The following is a 20597-nucleotide window of genomic DNA, read 5'->3' as shown; positions in this document are numbered from 1 at the left end:
ATTTGTCCCTTCCAGGTTTTCTCTTTTCTCATCTCCAGAGTCACATCCAGAGCTGTTCTCCTTTAGAGATCATTCCAACTCTGATCATTTTAAACACAAGGTTTGTGCATGACTTATTTCCCTAGCCCTAAAATAAAGTCTTACACCTCTCTATTCCAGGCTTTCAACTGTAATTAATTGTGGTAAAGTACCAACTCTGGTCTTCATTCTCAACTCCTTGCTGCTGTGTAATCTCTTAGTTTCTATAAACAAAAATTAAGTCACTTTGACTTTTTACTAATCCCCTTACTTTCATTAGACTTCTAGATGTATATATTTTATATTTATACATTTCTATATTATATTTACTCAATTAATGTTCCTTTAGCCATACTCCACCCTTCCGTCTTCATCCCTAGTCAAATGCAGGTTAGATCAGACTCTATACATATTCAAATAAATATTGCCTGTTGATCAAAATACAATTAATAATGAAGTTAGAGCTGCTCTGCCAGCTCTTCCTATCGCACCTGCAGACAATATCGTCTGCTCACGTCCTACAAACATCCAATAGACCTACTTTTCTCTCTCTTCTACTCATTTGTTGTCATTCTTAAAAGGACGTCCTTTTCTCTTTTTAACAGATCTGCTCCATTCTTCAGTGTCCCATCCAAGTACCTTTCTCCAAAGGACTTTCCATGGAGTATATGTAAACTGGGTCCTGTGAACTAGCTTGCTTCCTTCCTCCTCCTCTCATGAAAGTATAGCTTTATGTGAAAATGTATCTAAGTCATTCTTCTGTGCATATAAATTTCTGTAAATTCACAGATGTAGCAGTATATTTAATATGTTGTAGATAACCCTTTAGAAAGGCACCTTTTCTGATAATCGGGAAATCTTTTGCATCTTAGGTTAAAAACCCAAACAGTCTCTACCTCCTTACCCCCGACAGGCATATGCACTTAAGATAATTTTAATAATAACTGTGGTTACTGAAAATTTACTTCATTATATGTGCATTTCCTTTTCAGGATCCCCCCATGGCTGTAACCCTTGGACTCCGAATGGAGGAGATGATTTTTAATCTTGCTGATACACATTTATTTTTTAATGATTTAGAGGTAAGAATTTAAAGAGCTAAGAATAGTTGTATCAAACTGTTAAAACTCTTGTATGGTTTCTATATATGCAGATAACCTCAAAAAAACTAGAAAGATAGAAATTTAGCTCAAGAGAACAGTAAAGTTCCTGTCAAGGGGAGACATTGTATATGCAAAAGTGAAATTGTGTTAATGAATGATACATATTTACTGGCGCATATTTAGAATAAAAAGTGTCTCCAAAAAGGAGGTCTGCTTTGATGTCTTATACCATACACCCCTGTCCACTACTCCTGGTCCTTTTGGTGTCTCAGCCACAATTCATTCCATCTTTGTAATCAGCATTAGCTTTTCCAGGTTACTAACCAGGATGCAATTTAGGTTAATCACTGCACAGTAGTCGCAGATACTGTTCCTGGTTCTAGCGTGGATAGTTAATTTTTTTTAAATTTTTATTGGAGTATAGTTGATTTACAATGTGGTGTTAGTTTCAGGTGTACAGCGAAGTGAACCAGTTATACATATACATATATATCCACTTTTTTTTTTTTTTTTTTTTAGATTCTTTTCCCATATAGGTCATTACAGAGTATTGAGTATATTGAGTAGAGTTCCCTGTGCCGTACAGCAGGTTCTTATTAGTTATCTATTTATACATAGTAGTGTGTATATGTCAGTCCCAATCTCCCAATTTATCCCTCCCCACCCTTATCTTCTGGTAACCATACGTTTGTTCTCTACATCTGTGAATCTACTTCTGTTTTGTAAATATACATAATCCGAAACCTGATTCTAGACATTATCATTCCCTATTTCTTCCCCTTCTGGATAAAACGATGCAAGAGCTATTTACATAGCACTTCTGACTGGTTTGATTGCACTTATTTTCTCTTTTTTTCTTAATTCATCTTTCCATTTCCAACCTCAAATGAAGAGAAAGTAAAAGCAAAAACAACAAACTAAAAGAACCCAAGAAAAAATAGCCTCAGGAAAGCTAAATAAGTACTGTAGTAAGGTATATAATATGAGTGCTAATGATCTGAGTTATTAGGCATTCAGATGATAAAATTTGAAATAACTGAGTAACTTGGGCACTGGAAAGAACTTCTTCTCTGTCAAGAACAACTATGCTGAAATAGATTTCTCTTTCTTTTTTTAAATGACCCATTCAAATTGATTTTTTATCCCATGATTTCACAATGAAATTAAAGTGTTTATCTATAATCACATTATGAGTGAAGATGGGGATGATTATTACTGAATCTGCACCTTGTGTTTGACATTTTATATTGGGCTTTTCCATTAATTAATTAACAAACTTTTGGAATAAATATGTTTATCACATTATTTTTGTAGAGAAGAAACTGTAGCGTTCACCATCATAAAAATCATGTCTAAGGCTACCTGCTAAGTGATAGAACTGGGATTTGAAACTCTGGAGTCTGTCTGGCTCCAGAACACATACCCTGTCCCCATACCATGCTGAAATTAATAGACATGTGCAAGGAAAATAAGCCAAGTTAGTCTTTGAATAAGTTTTTTTTAAATTGACAAGGTCTTAAACCCAGTTTTAGTTACATCTGAGGCATGAGTAAAAGATGTGTTTTTCAGTATATCCCATAAACGTATGTGTTGGAAATCTGTGTAATAGCATTTTCTTTCTTGTTCTCTCTGCAGTGAGTCACTGTTTTTACTGGATAATAAAATTTAAATTCTGTTTAAAGAGGTTTTATTTTTTTCTTTAAGAGACACTATGGAAGATCAGTATTCTTGGGCAAGTCTTCCAGTTTTAGATTATAAGTAATAATCACCTCTCTGAAACCTGATTTAAATTAATCTTGCTTACTTATTACTGTCTACTATATAGAATGATTTTACTATAGCTTACTTATTACTGTCTACTGTATAGAATGATTTTATATATACACAATAATAGGAAACACACTTTAATCTTTTGGGAACTTGAATTTTTTATACATATATGGTGATAACTTTTTAGGTTGATTTTTCTGTTGGGTAAAATGGACGAGTCTCATTCTAAAAAGAATTCTAAGATTATTACTCCTCTCAAGCCTGTAAAACACACAAAAAAGAAGTTTGATATGGTTTTATCCAAGTTTTATAGTTTTATTTCATTTCATTTATTATTTTTACTAGAAATAAATAAATAACTCTTTAGGTTTTTAGTGACACATTAGAAGCCAGATGGAATAAATTTACCATCCAACTTCTAACAGAACACTAAAGTGAGAACATGAAAGTAGCATATGATGAATTTGAATATACCTTTAGCAAGTTTGATGTGAATATTGGCATATCAGAAACATGTAGTCGGCTATGGTGCTTTAAGAATTTTTATTTTGGGTTAGATGCTATATAAAATATATCTTTAAAATACCCAGCAGGATCTCAGGTAGAAATAGTAACTGAGAAAATATTGGTACTGACTTTCTCTTCTATGATGATAGCTTTTTAGTTGTGCTTTAGAATGTGATAAAAATTCCATTTTCCTCAAACACTAAAACTTAGTATCCAACAATAATGCACTAAATCAATGAAATGATTTAGTCTCTGCATATAAATTGATCGAGTTCTCAGACCTGCACACACCCACGTGCACACACATCCAGGTGCCCAAGGAAACTCAGAGGTTTATACTAACTTAGGTGAGATAAACAAACACTAAAACTAATAAAATCTAAACAATAGCTTTCAAGATCATTCAGTACAGTTACATACATATCCACTATCCTTCTGTATCTGATTTTGAAACTTTACTTTCTCCCAGTTTTTTATTTCAGTAAACCTCTTATAAGCAAAGATTGTCATGAGCTTCATAACTGCTATTAAGCTATGTCTGCTTCTACTGACAAAGAGAATTCCTCAAGAGAATAACTTCATCATTAGCCTATTATGTGATTTCCCCTTGTGTATTTAATCTCTCAGGATTCCTTTTCTTAACCTAAAAATCTAATTTGAGACTCAAATCCTTCAATAGATACTGCAACATGTGTAGTAGCAGCTGCTCTCACATAATTCCTTAAAAGATACAAATTTAAATCCTCTTAATAGATACTTCACTACATCCTGTCCAACTGCAGAGAAGGCAAATGCTCACACCACTGTCCCTAAGAAGTGAATGCTCTCTGTTTAAATAAAATGTTATTTCAGTTAAAATAACTTCCAGAAGAGAAGGCACCAGGGAGTTTGGGCTAACAAAAGTGAGAGAAGACTGCTATGGATTATAACTGATAAAGATCAGTGACAACTTTGCGGTCGCCTTATAAGATAAAATTAAAGAATTTAAGATTAGTGCCAGAATTATTCCAAATGTTTGAGTTCTTTCACTGAAGTTTGTTAAAGCCAAAGCATGACACTGTTTTTAGTATTTTGTGTTTTGTCAAAATGTTTCTTATAAAGTTCCTCTGAGTGAACACTAATTGAAGAACAATTATTTAGATTTTTCTAAAAATGTAAGTGATTGAAGTTCAGGTTTCTTTCACTGGACTGTAATCCTCGGGCAATGGTCCAGAGTCAACAAGCATAGTTAACTAGGCATAAATTTAAAGAGAAGTTCCATTTGGAAAAACCTCAAACATAACTTCAGATATGGAACTCACGGTCCAATAAGTTTGATATACTGATGTCCTCAGGAGTAAAAAATAAATTTGGGGGCAAAATGTACAAATTAATCATATGAGTTAATACTTGAAATGTCAGAGGAATTTCTATAAAAATTAGATGGGAGGATATTAAATATAGAAATTACTTCTAATTACCAGTGTAATTCATAAGATCCCCCCCTTTTTAAATATCATTAGTTTATTATAAAATTATGGAAATTGTTTACATGATAAAAGATTTCAGAACCTCAGTGGAATCAGCAGCTTTGCATGATTCTATTTCAATAGTGGTTTAATTTGGTCTTCATACTTACCAAGAATGTCACCGACTCAAGAAATGATCTTTGTCATCTAGAACTACTTTACTGCCTCAGTATTCTGGAAGAACTTTTATTTTCAACTTTCATACTAACTAGTTAAATCTCTTCACCCTTTCCTTTAGAGCCCAATCCAAGAGCTACTACGGTTGCTTGCAATACTTTTCCCTGAGAATTTTCTGGAAGCATAATGCCTTCTTTGGTTAAAGTTTGGGCTGTGCTCCTTTCAACAAACACTCAGTCAAAATGGGGAAGAACCTTTCTAAATGCCTCTCCTGTAGCCTCAGCCCGTACTCTGTTCTCTTGCCTTCCCCTCCACTCTTAATATAAATATCTTCTTACAGCCCTTACCATCTAGAATATTATTATTTTTATCACCTAACTTTATGTTAGAAAATTTAAATGATTGTGGTAATTCTGTCATGAACTACATTTGTCTAGGCTTCTGCCATTCATTCAAACAAAGAAGTGTTGAGTGATTACTTCGTGCCAGAGAGTGCCTTAAGTGTGGGTATAGCATATCTGGGTGACCCAAACACCCCCCTCAGGGAGCTTCCAGTCAGATTAACTTTTTGAGGCCCTTCCTTACTTATGAATATATTTATTCAAAAATTACTAAACCTATAATTTATGTACATAATATGAACCTTTAAAATTAGTTTACCTGGATTTTTAAGTTATGTACTAAAATTGTATTGATTGAGCTACTCACTAAGTTTTATATTTTAAAAGAAACCTGAGCCAACTAATTTATCCTCAAACTGCAACAGGATCTAATATACTCAGTGTGGAAAGCTAGAGATAAGATATTAAATATTACACCATCAGATACTTCCAAGTCCTATAATGATTATAAATAGTAGCTGAAAAGCCTTTAGTATGGCATCTTATTTTCAAATTTAATGATTTTTCAGAATTGATTTTGAATGATGAACACTTAATATATATAGTCAGACTCTGTGAGTTTGACTGTAATTATCTGAGGGGAAAAAATGAGGCCCAAAAGGCTAAACCATACTTACTCTGAGGTTAGCAAACTAGTTATTGAAACGCCCTACCGAAATTCCACCTTCAGATCATGTACTATTTCATTGGAACTATGCAGATTATTTGAAGATAGAAAAGGACCCTTAGAACAGCAAAGAAGAAATGAATTCTTTTCCAGAAAAGTTACCATTTGTTCTGAGTACACTGTAACTTAGGTCAATTATGTGGCTGTATGTACCTAAAGTTTATTTTCCTTTGAATTTGTAGCACATTCATTACTCCCTTTTACTTTCAGTATTCTTTTCAGTTTAAAGATTTAAAACAACCACAAAAAGTGTCGGCTTCTATAGTTATTAGCTTTTTGCTGGTTGAAAGACCAGGACTTTTAAAATAACATCAGCATGATTCTTTTCATGGTATCACTGGCCCAGCAAAAAGGAAGTCATAGAAATTTAACAGAACACCATAATCATCAAGCCCCTCTGTTGCTGCTCCAAAAATAATAAATAATAGTGACCACTGAGGTGTTCAGCCCAAAGAAGTTTTGAGTATCTTCAGATTAGCTTTGCTTTCATACTTAAGTATGCATAACAGAAATGGCTGAAAGTGATCACCAGTGATTATTGTAAAGATTCAAGAGAATTCCTTATCAATAATTTTAAGATTAAAATTATTTTTGTATTTGCTCTAACGAAACTCACATGCCATATGTTTTCAGGCCCCTTTTAAGGTCCTCTTCTGGATTTAGATTTTACAGAGTAGGGATGATGCCATTTCCCAGCGTGAGAGGGTGGGATGGGTGGGCAAATGCTGCCCTCTTCTGGCCATGGGCTGATCAAGTGGAAAGATGGAAAAAGCTTCAAACATGGTGACAAGCATCATTTGAAAAACAACTCTTCCAATGTTTTTAACAGGAGTGTGATCAAGTTCACATAGATGATGTTTCCTCTGATGATAATGGGCAAGACTTAAGGTAAGCCATGCCTTTCAGTATGCTCTTTCCTACAGAAATTCAGCTGTGAAGTTTTGCACATGTAATTATTTCTTTTATTTCTTTTTAATGTATTTTGGGTGTTGCAGTACCTACAGTTTTGCAACTGATGGCTTCCATGCAGCTGCAAGTAGTGCAAACCTTTGTTTGCCAACAGGTGTAAGAGGAGGGGTTGACTGGATGAGGAAGTTGGCTTTTCGTTACAGAAGAGTAAAAGAATTATACAACACCTACAAGAACAATGTGGGAGGTATGTGTGGCTTTTACAATTTAATAAAGGTACTGCAGATAGAGGTACAATTTAAACTGTAGTTTCAAGTTTCATATTAGGGACTATCCTTCTGTAAAATAAATTACCAAGAGCTCATGCTGGACGACAGTGAGCCAGAATTTTTAGTTTCTTAGAGTTAGTGGGGGGAAAAAAAATCTAACTGCAAAATAAAACGTGCAGCACTGTCAAAGGAATTGGGAATTCTTTGTGCCCAGATGTTTGGTCAAGATTAATTGCAGGGCAGAAATAGAGACACAGATGTAGAGAACAAACGTATGGACACCAAAGGGGGAAAGCGGGGGTGGGGGGGGCGGGGAGGGGGTGGTGGTGTGATGAATTGGGAGATTGGGATTGACATGTATACACTCATATGTATAAAATGGATGACTAATAAGAACCTGCTGTATAAAAAAATAAATAAAATTAAATTTAAAAAAAAGATTAATAGCAGGACATTTATTTTACCCTTCCTCAGCTGGGACGCTCTCAGTGTAAACCAGACAAAGGAACTGATAGAGGCTGTGGAAAGAAGATCTGTCTAAAGACAAGAGCCCTAGTCAGTGAAGCAGAGTTGTTAGCAATCATTACCTTTCTGGAATGCTATCAAAAATAAATGCAAACTGTGCTTTATGTCATTTTGAAGACTTCCACAAGTTAAATTTATCCTTTCAAAAATTACATATTATCTGACAGTGTATCTTTGCCATGTATAGTGTTAACTATATCATGGTTTTTATAAGTTCAAATACTCTGTAGGTAGCATCTAAACCATTTTGTACTCATTCATATATTACAGGTGATATCAAAACTTAGATCTTGGATGTGCTTCTTGGTATAATAAACCTTGATGGTCTTTATCATTAGGATCAATTTTAGGGCAACAAGATCGTAGGATTAGTTATGAGGTCACTTAAGATTCTTCTCTCAGGGCTTTTTGTTTGTTTCTCTTTTTTTAAAAAAGAGGGATGGTTGAGGAGTATAAACCAGAATCTAAAATTGAAATAAGACTGCTAAATATATATTTGTGCATGCTATACACGTGTGTATTTACATATATGTCATAGAATACAATATAGTAAATAAAGTTTTCATCTATAAAGTATATACTACACCATACACATCTTAAGGTTGGCTGTGTGTCTGTTGGTCTTGTATCCCAGTGCCTAGCTAGCTTGAAGCACATAATAGATGCTCAATAGATGTTCAGTAACTACAAGAGAACCAAAACACGTAGAACCATGGACAGTAATAATGTTAGAACCAAAACGGAGCTTAGATATGGAAGATCTTTATTTCCAAATGAGAAATAGGCTCCTGCAGGCTATTAACCTGCCCAGGGGTTTAGGCAGGCAACTTAGGTTTCCTAATTCACTCTAACACTCTATACAAGACACTTCTGTAAAATCAAATAAATACGTATTCTATTGAAAAGCAATTGAGGATAATAACTTTAACTTTAAGATAAATATCCCTTTGGGAAATCTGAATTAACTTTTATCATTCAGGCGTGTCATTATTTCCCTCTTAAAGGGTATTATTAAAATTATTTAAAAATTAACAAGATTACTAGTAAATACTCGTATAGCTTAAAAAGTTTAAACAATGAGATATGAATCCATTTTTTGTGATATGTTAGCATCTCTTTATTGAAATAATGACAAATGATGCTCAGTAGGAACTATAAATTTTGGTTTAAAAAGTTATCCACCGAGGACTCCCCTGGTGGCACAGTGGTTAAGAATCCGCCTGCCAATGTAGGGGACACGGGTTCGAGCCCTGGTCTGGGAAGATCCCACATGCCGTGGAGCAACTAAGCCCATGCGCCACAACTACTGAGCCTACACTCTAGAGCCCGCAAGTCACAACTACTGAAGCCCGCGTGCTGCAACTACTGAAGCCCTCGCTCCTAGATCCCATGCTCCACAGCAAGAGACGCCACCGCAATGAGAAGCCCGTGCACCGCAATAAAGAGTAGCCCCCGCTCGCCGCAGCTAGAGAAAAGCCCGTGCACAGCAACGAAGACCCAACACAGCCAAAAATAAATAAATAAATTAATTTATTTAAAAAAAGTCATCCACCTATAAATGAACTCTTAGTATTCTGAAATATGATTTACCTAAGGAACTTTATTTTTTAATAGATTTACATGATCTTGTTTTCTCATGAAAGCAACAGCTTTTTCAATAAAATTAGTATGCCTACTTCTTTTCTTATCCTAACATCAATGTAGTTTTCAATCATCGTCTATAGCTGTATCATAGGCTTCAGGATTTTAAACAAAATTCTTAATTCCTTTTTACAAAACAACGTATTTCTGACAGCTTTAGCACTAGTATTAGAAACAAATTCTAGAAGACTCTATATAGCTATATGTGATAATGTCATTATTACTCTTTCCAAGTGGTAATGGTTGTGATTATTAAGAAACTAAACATTTTCAGACAACCAAAATATTTGAGGTTTGTACCCCTAGGCTGGTAGACCCCTACTTCTTCTCCAGACCTATCCTGTCAGTCTTCTGGAGTAGTTGTCAAAGCTCCTCGGGTGATTGGCATCCACCGTGCCAGATTCTAGCATCAGTGAGGGCAGAGGCTGGGACCCACTCTTTCACTGTTACATCCCTAATTTTTAGCCCAGAATGTGATGTGTAGAAGTTGTTCAATAAATGTTTGTGGAATGAATGAATCAATGGATAATCAATTCTGAAATGGAAGATCAGTGTTGATATCAATCTCTCTCTTTTTGATATAGGCGGGAATAAAAATCATCTGGAGTAGACAGAAGGAAGACCAAACTAGGCATCCCTGAAAAATGTTCATCTCTTGACTCTGCCCTACTTTTCTGTGTTGCAGGACTTCTTGGCCCCGCCAAGAGAGATGCGTGGCTGCAGTTGAGGGCTGAGATTGAAGGTCTGACAGACTCCTGGCTAACAAATGCACTTAAATCTTTATCAATTATTAGTACTAGGTAAGTGGTATTGTTTCAGTTTCTATATTTATTGTATTGAAGATGTAGTTCTAATAGCATAGCATATATCAAAATGTTTTAATTCCCAGATTTGTTTTAGAGTTTGAAGGGACCTAAAATTCACTGTGTGTGTGTGTGTGTGTGTGTGTGTGTGCGCGCGTGTGTGTTGGAATGGAGGATGGGGGTTGCTGCGTCTCAGAATAACTGGCAGATCCATCTCTTTACCGTTCTCTCCTCATGACCCCTGATAAACCCCATGGGAATGTCATTTGACTTTCAAATTTAAAAAAAGCACTCTTTTGGTGACAAAGTACAGAAGATGATGGCAAAGAACACAATACTGTTTATACAATTAGTGCATGTTTTTAAGTCTTTTATGCCATTATAGAGAATATACATAATTTGAACACATCAAAAAAAAGCAAGAGAAAGCTCCTGAAAAACTTGTAAGCTTTGTGTTGTTTAGTTCAAACAGTGAAATGCTGACTTGATAGTGTAGATAATAGAACTGAATTGACATAACTAGTTGTGTACCATGTGCCATAAATGCTAATTAATAATATAAATCTGGAACATGATAGCTTGTAGGGTGGGGATGAATCTTTGTTCTATCCTATTCCTTAGTTTTATTTCTGTGTTGGATGAATAAATAAAATCATGCTTAGCAAATGTGTGGGTAACACAAAATTCAGAGAAGAGCTAATATTTGGACTGATTGAATCAAGATACAGAGAAACCTTAGCAGGGTAAAGGGAGAGTCTAATCAGAACACGGAAGTAAACGAGTGTGTCCCGTATCCCGCACGTGGCTTTTAACCCTGTGGCATGACAAGCCACTGCATTTATAGCAGAGTCTCTAAATGGAGAGGGGAGGGGGCAGTAGATTCCTGGGTCAGTCTGGGGAAGCAGAACAGAGTACTTTGCTCAGTTCTGGGCACCTCATTCCAACAGGGGCTGTGACATATTTGTAGCATCTTGTGTCCAGCAAAGTGGCCAGAAGAGTTTAGGCTGTGGAAACTACATAAAAGGAACAGTCAGAGGGAGGAACCAAGGAGTTTAGTCTGAAGAAGAGCCGTGTGTGGAACAGGGTTACCAATTTCAACTACTTGAGATGTTGGGCTGGAAATAAATTACATTTCCCTCTGCATCTATGAAGGAGAGAGTTGGTCCCAATGAGTAGGAAGCCAGGGAAGGGAGGTTCTGGCTCCATGTGGGAAGAATTGTCTAACAATTAAAGCTGTTTTAAGATGGGACTTGCCGCCTTGTGAGCTCTGTGCAGTTACAGAGACATGGAGACCAAAGGGCAAGGAAGCTGGGATGTGAGGACTCCAGCCCCTAAAATCGTGTGTAAAATGTAGAAGGTGCTTTCATTATTTTTAAAGAGGTCTCTTAGATAGTTAAAAACCAAAGGGTATTACATTACATTGTTATATAGATTATCTATGTGTAGCCATTGTATATTATATATAGATTATTATTAAACACATGGGTATGTGATATAACTAACTAACTAAATAAATAAATGTATGGCAAGGAAAGGAAGGGAAAAAATAAATCATTATACACTGAAGTTTTAAGTACCATGAAAGCTGCCAATTTATCCACATCTATTACCTTGTTGGTAAATTTCACAAACTCTGTCAGAAAAGCAGATGTTTACACCAAACACTGCTGAATTATATATCAGAGCCTGTAGCAAAGTGTGTACACTCTGACTCTAATTCCTCTTCTAGGAATGTAGTCAAAGGACATAATCATATGCATAGGAAAAATGTATATGTAAGGTAGCATTGTTTATGATACTGAGAAATCAAAACCGTCTTAGTGACTAAGCTTAACTTTAAAAAATGGTGGTGCAGCCACAAGATAGAGTAGTTTGCATACATTATGTTTTGTTGGAGAGGGAGAATAATGGACAATATGACATATATAAATAGGCTCATGATAAAAACAAGTGAAAAAAGTAAAATGTAAGATTACACATACAGTATGATCCTAATGGGAAAACAATCTATATGCAAACTGAAAATCTGAAAATAAATGCACAAAATGGGGACAGCAGTTATCATTTCTGGATGGTTAAATAATTGGTGCTTTTCATTTTCTTCTTTATATTTGTCTGCATTTTACAAATGTCTATATATGCAATTTATAAATGTATGCAATGTTTGTAATTGAAAATTACAGTGCATTATAAATTGCATATAAATATATGCAATGTTTGTAATTTATTTATTAGATTTCAAAACCACATCTATAAATTTAAAAAGCCTGTGCTTTATTTTATTCCACCATGTTTTCATTCTGTAACACTCATCTATATATGACATTGAATAGCATCTTATTTTGATGAAATATGATGTAGAACCTTGTGTCACAGTACAGTAATGTGTTTGTGTATTATTCTTAGTAGTCTGCCATTATTTGGGGAAGTTTTGTCTGATCATAGGCAAGTCACTTTCTAGCTCTTTATTTTTTGATTAGTAAAATTTAATATTGTATTCATGATACTTATTAAACTTCTACCTCTAGAAGTCTTTGTTTTTTTGTCCCATATAAATTGATAACCTCATCATTTGTATCTAGGAGTCAATGCTCCTATTACAAAAATCAGGTGTCTATGGAGATAATTTAGAAATGAAAATGTTTTAAAAGGCTATCGTTATAAAGGTTTTATAATTGTTTTAAAATAAATTGTAGTCTTCTTTACGCATGATATGTCTAAAGAATATAAAGCATAATATGAAGAGTACTGGGGGCTGAGCATATACATACCTATGAGAATTTAGTGCTCAACTTGTCCTTCTAAGTTGCCCTTGAGACCAGTTTTCTGAAAATCAGTCTGCAGAATTCTAGAGAATATTGTATCAGCCCTTACAAATATGTATTAAAGGCTCATGATACAAACTATCTAGTAGAGAAAGGTGCATAGCTATATGCCTTCTGATTCCCAGTTTCAGGTGTGTGGTTTGAGCCCCTCCAGGCGGGACAGCTCAATTTCCCTGTAATCCAGAAGGAAGGGCCACAGTCCATTCTTTTCCCCAACTCAGGCTAACAGTCTCCCCTCTCTTGGTGTTTCCTTTATCTCACCTTCCCCGCTGCACCCTCACCCCCCATCCTGTGCTACTGTGAAAGAAACAGATGTAAATTGCAGAGTGGGAGATTCTCACTCTCAAAGGGTAAGGCCTTAGTAGATGGATTAAAACAAGGCCCATTAAATGCAGTTTGCCCTTGGTTGTTAGAAGGAGATTCAGGGACTCAACCCCTTCTGTTCTAAATAAGAATCCTCTCTATTTTTACTTCTTCAGGATGCACCATTTGTCAGTACCTTGACTGGGACTTTCTGGGCTGTTTCTTGCACAAAATCCAAAAACTCCTCTTACACATCCCATCACCTCCTCCCTTCCTGTGTCCTCTACTTTCCCAGGCTCTAAAAACTCTGGGACATGCAGTCCTATCACCCTAAAAAATACCTTACCTGCATCAAATAACAAAGTCCCCTGTGACTCTTTGTATATGTGCAAATTTTATGAAAACTGCTGATGTACATACTTGTAAAACTCAGAGGTAAGCCATGCCCCCTTTAATGATCTTTCCAGGATTGCCACTGGCCGAGGTAGGGATCCTTCTGTGAGGTTCCACAGGGACCTGAGGAGATCTTGGTTATAGAACACATTTCTTATTCGCAGGGGTCTATTTACTTGTCTCCCTCCCTGTCTAGCTTGTGATCTGGGTAGGAGGGCAAACTTATTTTCCTTCACTTCCTTCATTTGGGGATGTATTTCTGGCATCTGGTATTGTGCCTACTGGGTGATAGGTACCATAAACAACTGTTGAATATTGAAAGGGTAGGTTATCAGGGGCTGTTCATTATGGAATTGAAAGACTGCAGGATAATTTAAAATTTGTACTATTAGAAGTGATCTAGTATTAGAAAACAAAAATGCCTGTTTCCTCCTCATCTTAGGAGTAACTGCGTAAATGTCTTGGTAACAACAACCCAGCTGATCCCAGCACTTGCGAAGGTTCTGCTCTATAGTTTAGGAGGTGCTTTTCCCATTGAGAATATTTACAGTGCAACTAAAATAGGTAAGAAAATTATTTCTAACTCCGTGTGAAATATGTTCATATCTGTGTTTTGGGGGATTTTCTTAATGTGTGTCTCCACATGATTCCCTCTTTCATCAATTTTGCTATAAGAATATCAAGCAAATTTGAATAGAGCTCAAATAACAAAAAGTCCCCTGCAACTCTATGAGCATGTGCAAACTTTATGAAAACTGTTGCCTATGAAATTCTGAACTCAGTATGTGGATAGTTCTGACTCTTTATATATACATATACATTTATATTATATTTGTATTTCATTATGGCACATGTTATCTAAATAATATACAGTACCTTTAGCTATAGTATTTAATATTTTACCTAATATGGTATATGGTATTACATCCTTGCATATGCAATAATCTAGATCTAAGATAAAAATACTGTTTGGGCATTATAAGGGAGCCAGATGGATTGAACTAGTAACCTTAATTCCAGGGAAAAAAAAATTTCATGAATCAGAAAACATAATTGGAGCATTCATAACATATGAATGGCTGGAAATCCACATTTCCAGAAACGTTCAGTAGCAATCAAAGAACTACAATCTTGTTTATTTAGATCATAGCTATCTGTGGAGCCATCTTTGACTTTAAGTGCCTTTCACCTGCACTAAGACTTCTCATAAACTTTCAAAAACAAAAGCTCATCAACTTCTGCCATCTTGAAAGAGTTAAAAGGAAACAACTCATGTATTCTGTCATCTGTCAAGGAAATGCCTGGGGAAATAGATGGGTTGTACAATGTGCCCTGAAGGTCAACAAACTTAGGCTCTGGCAGCTTGACAAGAGTTCAGAATCCTAAAATCCCCTACCAGAAATAACCTGCCCTGGGCCTTGCAGAGTTCTGATATTGGCACAGGCAAAAAGAGCCCCCAGCTACAGCTGTTTTGGGAGTATAGTTAAAGAGAGCCAAACTTTCATAAAGTAAATTCCTCATTCTCCTAAGCACTGCAATTCAGAGCCCTGGTACCAATCCCATTCATTTTTCATATAAGTATATTTATGCTAGCAGGATTAACACATCGAACCTGATTTTGCTTTTTGACAAATCAAGTAGTTTTACGCAAGCATAAACATTTCTTCTGGTAAGGACGACATTCTTTCTTATTGGCCAAATTGTTCCTTATCCTTAATCTGAAAACAAATCATTTCTATTTTTCCCTTTAAGCTAGTATTTTTTGGAGTTCTGAACTATCAGAGTAAGAAAAAGTGAAAAAGTAGCCATGACTCAATGAACATGCTGGGAATGAAATTCAGAGAATAATGCCAGTGTTGTAAAAACAAAGAACATGTAGAAATTCTGTGGTGTTATTCCCACAGTGCGATCAGAGGATACTAGTGTCACCAGTACTGTGGCCCAAGCAAATAGCACCCTTCGTACAATTAATCTGAGCAGACTAGCTCCCAGCCACTTGAAGAAAGGAATTGTTTATCAAGATAAATCCCTATCTTAGTATTTCCTCTTTCGTTCTAGGTGAACCTTCAATTTTTCACAGTAATAATTTTAGCTGACTTGTCTATACTACTTAAAACAAACTAGATAGAATGTAGAATTACACAAATAAATGTAAAAACTGATAGTGGCTTGTAAAGTTGTTCCTATAGTCTTTTGATGGACTGAAAGATATCAAAAAGATATAAACATTTTTTCCGATTAGATACCTAGCCCTACTGACTTTTTTTGGAGTGTGAAATACATTCATTTAATAATCTGTCTTAAGTAAAGACTTAGAGTATTCAACCATATTTGTTGATTTCATAAACCCAGAGTTTGCAAGCGAGTTTAAGTGATTGATGTTCAAGAGAAAGTAACTTAACACTTTATGAATCTTTAGGTTAATGAATGCAATGGCTGGAAGAATAAGCAGTGCATTGTTTTTCAGGCAAGGAAAGCTGTTTTGAGCGTATAGTGTCCAGATTTGGCACTAACATAACTTATGTTGTGATTGGAGATGGCCGAGATGAGGAGCATGCCGCTAACCAGGTAACTTCACTCTGAACTTTATCTTGTTTATCTTCCAGGAAAAGAAAGTTGCTTTGAACGAATAATGCAAAGGTTTGGCAGAAAAGTAGTATATGTTGTAATTGGGGATGGTGTAGAAGAAGAACAGGCAGCAAAAAAGGTAACCTGTTTCAAACAATGTTGGTGTGATACTTCTAATGCAAGCTTTTTTGTTTGCATTCCTGTAGTTTGGCCCAATGGCAGCTTGACAAATGATTTAAATTTATAGATGCAAAGCAGTAAGAGCATGAGAAGGTCAGTACTTACATTCAAATAAACCATTTGGAGTCTAGCATTTTTTTTGCCTGAAACTTCATAGGAAATGTAGGAACATTTAGTTACATTTGTTTGTGTGTGTGCTTATGTGTGTTTGTGTGTGCGTGTGTGTGTAATACACACAGATATAAGAAAGATGGGGGAAAAAAACCCATTTTTGAGCACATGAAGTTCAACAAGATTAAAGACTCTTAACGAGCTCCATAGAAAGCCATGTGAGTGGCTCAATTCTTACCCTTTTCCCATCCATCCTCTATGCCATATGGTCCTTGCGAGTGCCTAGTACTAATTATGCCCCATGATGATAAATCTGAGGGTAGCTTTAATAGATGAAGAAAAAAACTTACTAGAGAAGTTAATAAATGCTATTGGAGTGGGATATATTATTCAAATCCTTTTGTGCCAACTTGTTATAGAGACTTAGAGGCAATGTCCCTTACATCTTCTAGAAGAGTGTTATTTGTTTTGGTGAGTCATTGGTACTTGATTGAAACCAAGCACCTGGCTTTGAATATATTCAGAAGATCTCATAGGCCCTAGGTATTTAAATCAGCCTTTTCATCTGGCCCATATTTCTGAAAAAAGCAGGGCAATTAAAAAACCATTAACTGGTTGGTCCAGCATCAAAAGGAGAATGATATCAAGATAGGCCCCAGATACCAGACTATCAATCAACACAACACTGAGATCTACTGCTTCCTTCACTGATTGATAGCAAAATATCATCTAGCCAGGATTACAGTGATGTAATTTATAAAACAAAGCAAAATGATGAATAAGTATTGTTGAACAATGACATGTCAGCATATATTGTTTTACATAGAAAGAATATTGTCTTTATTATCCTGAGGAGATTTCAAATCATCATCTGATAAAGACTTCACTAAACACTTGCATGTGCTGGAGTGTTTATCTGATTTCTGTCCCCCCTCGCCCTCCTCCCAAAAAAAAACAAACAGTTTCCTAGGAAAGTCTATAGTGATACTAGAAAGATAAAAGATATGATTTATGTTTGTAGTCAATACAAATCATGCAAAATGAAGAAAAAGAAGGAGCTTCCACTTTAGAAGGTTTGGTGACGCGTTGGAAGCCATACTTGAAATATTCCATGCTTTTCCATAACATTAAGAGAGTTGTTTCAGACTCATCCTCCCACAGTGCCCCTCGGTCTTAATTAGCAGCGTCAGTGACCCAAGCTGACGACCACTTGAAATCCTTCCGGTTGCACACAGTTGAAATATCTTCTGGAGTTTGTCAGTGTCCTGAGTCCTTGTTGTTTCAATTTTTCATATTGGCACCATAATTACACAAAACAAAGAGCAGTCAGTGCGGCCACCATAGCAAGCATTTTACATGTCTTTTAGCCTATGTGAAATTCACACACATCTAGGTCAGGGCTAATAAAATTCACTTTTCCAAACCAGAAACAGTATATGCCTTTGAAAGTTAAAACTTATAAAGTCAACCCCATTTATGCGTGGCGTGAAAACTAGACTTGGTATACCAGTTGTTAACACCTTCGGCTTTAAACCCAAAACTTCAGGAGAAAAAGGCATGACTCCAAGTGGATAAGAACCTTGGTTAGAATGCTATTTCCAAATGGTTGTTTATGTAGGTACAGTTTTGGTGATGGTGAAAGCTTATAATTCTATTTTGAAACACAGGTGGTTGGTTTCTCTAGTATCCAGAATGCATGCTCTTCTTTGGATGTGGCTGTAATCGCATGTGCAAAAATATAAAGTACTATTTTGCTATTACAAATAGATCTGAGCTGAATTTTTAAAAAGTTACTTCTAAGTGAATTTTGTGCTTTAATTTGACCCAAAAGCATAGTTTGTTTTGTAAATCTAAGAAGAAATTTCAAAGTTTACTACTGAACTCCCCTATAGAAATACATGATGTGAGCCATATTTGTAATTTTAAATTTTTTGGAAGCTGTGTTTAAAATAATTAAAAAGAGAGACAGGTAGAATTAGTTCTAATAATGTACCAATATACTCAAAATGTTGTTGTCTAAACACCTAATAAGTATAAAAACTATCCATGTGATATTTACATTTTTAAAACAATTCTAAGTCTTCGAAATCCAGTGTGTATTTTGAACTGGACTTGCCGCATTTTGAGTGCTCAATAGCCATATTGGGCTAGTGGCTACCATATTGGGCAGTAAAAAACTATATAACAATAGTGATTATTATTTGAATTATTAATTTTTATAATAAAGTGTCTTTTCCATGTTACATATAATATATATATATTTCCATTTTACATGCAAATATATATTCTACAAGATGTGATCAGCCCAAACTTACAAATAAAGCTTTGATTTTGTTAATTGCTATAGTGCATTATTTCTTTTTTTTCATTATTGTCGACAATGAAGTATTTTTAGACATTTTTTTCCTAATCACAACCCTTCATGAAATTTTAATACCACGCATATACCATTACTGGTATAGCTTTGGAGAGCCACAAACCATTGTAATATCTAAGAATTTTTTCCCCACAAAAACTCAGTTTTGTCCCCTTAAGGGGGTGATATCTCCCCCTTGAGCATGCATTCTGGAGTGCTTTCCCTCAATCCCACACCAAGGAAATAAATCAGGTCAACTCTGCTGGCTTAAATTATTACTTACCCCAGACAAGTAAGAAACTTGATCATCCCCACATTTTTTTTCTACCTTATATAGTCCAGCTTCAAATTATTTTTTAATGTAGAGAGGAATTCACCCTCTTCCTCTCAAAGAGAAAAAAAGCCTTGGATTTAGGAAGTTTATCATTTTTTCTGAGAGATGGACCTTAAGGAGTGATGTAGTAAGTAAAATTTGTTTTCCTCCAGCCACATAGGATTTTGATGCTCAGCTTGCTTTCCCGGATGCTGATATTAGTAATGATACTTTCCAAAATAAATATTAAACTACTTAAGAAATCTTATTACTTTCTTTTATTATCATTAAAATCCAGTTCAGATCTATTTCTCTATTATTTTGGCAATACCACATTGATACTACCAAGCCTTCAAATATGATCATCCCTCCCTTAAACTCCCTCCCTTGAACTTGGGTGAACTACACTTCCTTGTGTGGACCGCTGCTTCTCTGAGATAATAGTTATGCTCTCTCTCCATCCCTTCCCCTTCTCTCTCCCATCCCTCCCTCTCTTAACCACACAGCACAATATGCCCTTTTGGAGGATATCAAGTCATTCAGACCTCTTGGCTCTACATCAAGCACTGGAATTAGAGTATTTGTAACTGTGTTCTCTAGCTGGAGATCCGTTTTTTTGTTTTTTTGTTTTTGTTTTTGTTTTTTTTTATATTTCAAGTACACTGAATTTTTATGTGTGATTCAATGCCTCTGGCTTTACACATATAAATTGTCTTAAAGGATGAAATCATATTTGGAATGAGAATTCCAGAATGAAGAATTCAGATTGCTGAATGGAATTAAACTTTAGTGCTACAGAAAGGAAGCTCTATGGTCTTATATTTACAACACTTTAATGGTTTAAAAAAAAAAATCTGTGGAGGTTGCTGGTACACACCGAATGAGTCCTAACTGGAAATAACAGCTTTAGCAAAGAGCTCTCACCCTGGCAAAGCACCAACACAGGCTCCGTCTGACAAGGTTCAACAACATTCCTCAAAATGGGAGATCTTCTCAGCCCTGAGGTTTGAATCTGACTTTAGCCTACCTAGCCCAGAAAATCTGAATTGGAATGCACTCAGACTGTGTAAGGACAGTCCTACCTAGACCTGTAATTTGTGTAAATTATTGATGAAAGTAATTTACTGTGACTTTATTAGCAGCTGACTTTGAAAGTGGATGCAATTTTTCTTTCATTTGTCGGGGAGGGTAGTGGGAGGGGAAATGGGAATCTAATCATGTCTCTTTTTTAAGTTTGGCAAACAGAATGTTCTTACTGATGTGTTGTGCCTTAAAGACAAGACAGCATTTGTGTGTTACAATGTAACTTT

General features: G+C 35.6%; 1 protein-coding gene and 1 pseudogene across 1 annotated transcript in view; one reads left to right on the top strand and one right to left on the bottom strand.

The window, feature by feature from the left end:
• The window catches only part of EYA4 (EYA transcriptional coactivator and phosphatase 4), a 53369-nt gene extending 33495 nt beyond the window's left edge, over positions 1-19874 (top strand). The window contains exons 7-13 of the mRNA XM_068550764.1: positions 1011-1100; positions 6921-6979; positions 7087-7247; positions 10121-10235; positions 14202-14323; positions 16366-16466; positions 19794-19874. Coding sequence (XP_068406865.1) covers positions 1011-1100; positions 6921-6979; positions 7087-7247; positions 10121-10235; positions 14202-14323; positions 16366-16466; positions 19794-19874 — 729 coding nt within the window. The remainder of the gene's footprint in view (positions 1-1010; positions 1101-6920; positions 6980-7086; positions 7248-10120; positions 10236-14201; positions 14324-16365; positions 16467-19793) is intronic.
• Positions 4979-6873, bottom strand: LOC137769693 (10 kDa heat shock protein, mitochondrial pseudogene; annotated as a pseudogene).
• Positions 19875-20597: the final 723 nt, after the last annotated feature.

The sequence above is a fragment of the Eschrichtius robustus genome, chromosome 9, assembly GCF_028021215.1.
Source record: "Eschrichtius robustus isolate mEscRob2 chromosome 9, mEscRob2.pri, whole genome shotgun sequence".
Classification (NCBI taxonomy): domain Eukaryota; kingdom Metazoa; phylum Chordata; class Mammalia; order Artiodactyla; family Eschrichtiidae; genus Eschrichtius; species Eschrichtius robustus.
Note: the sequence above shows the minus strand (reverse complement) of the source record. Positions and strands in the feature narration are given on the sequence as shown.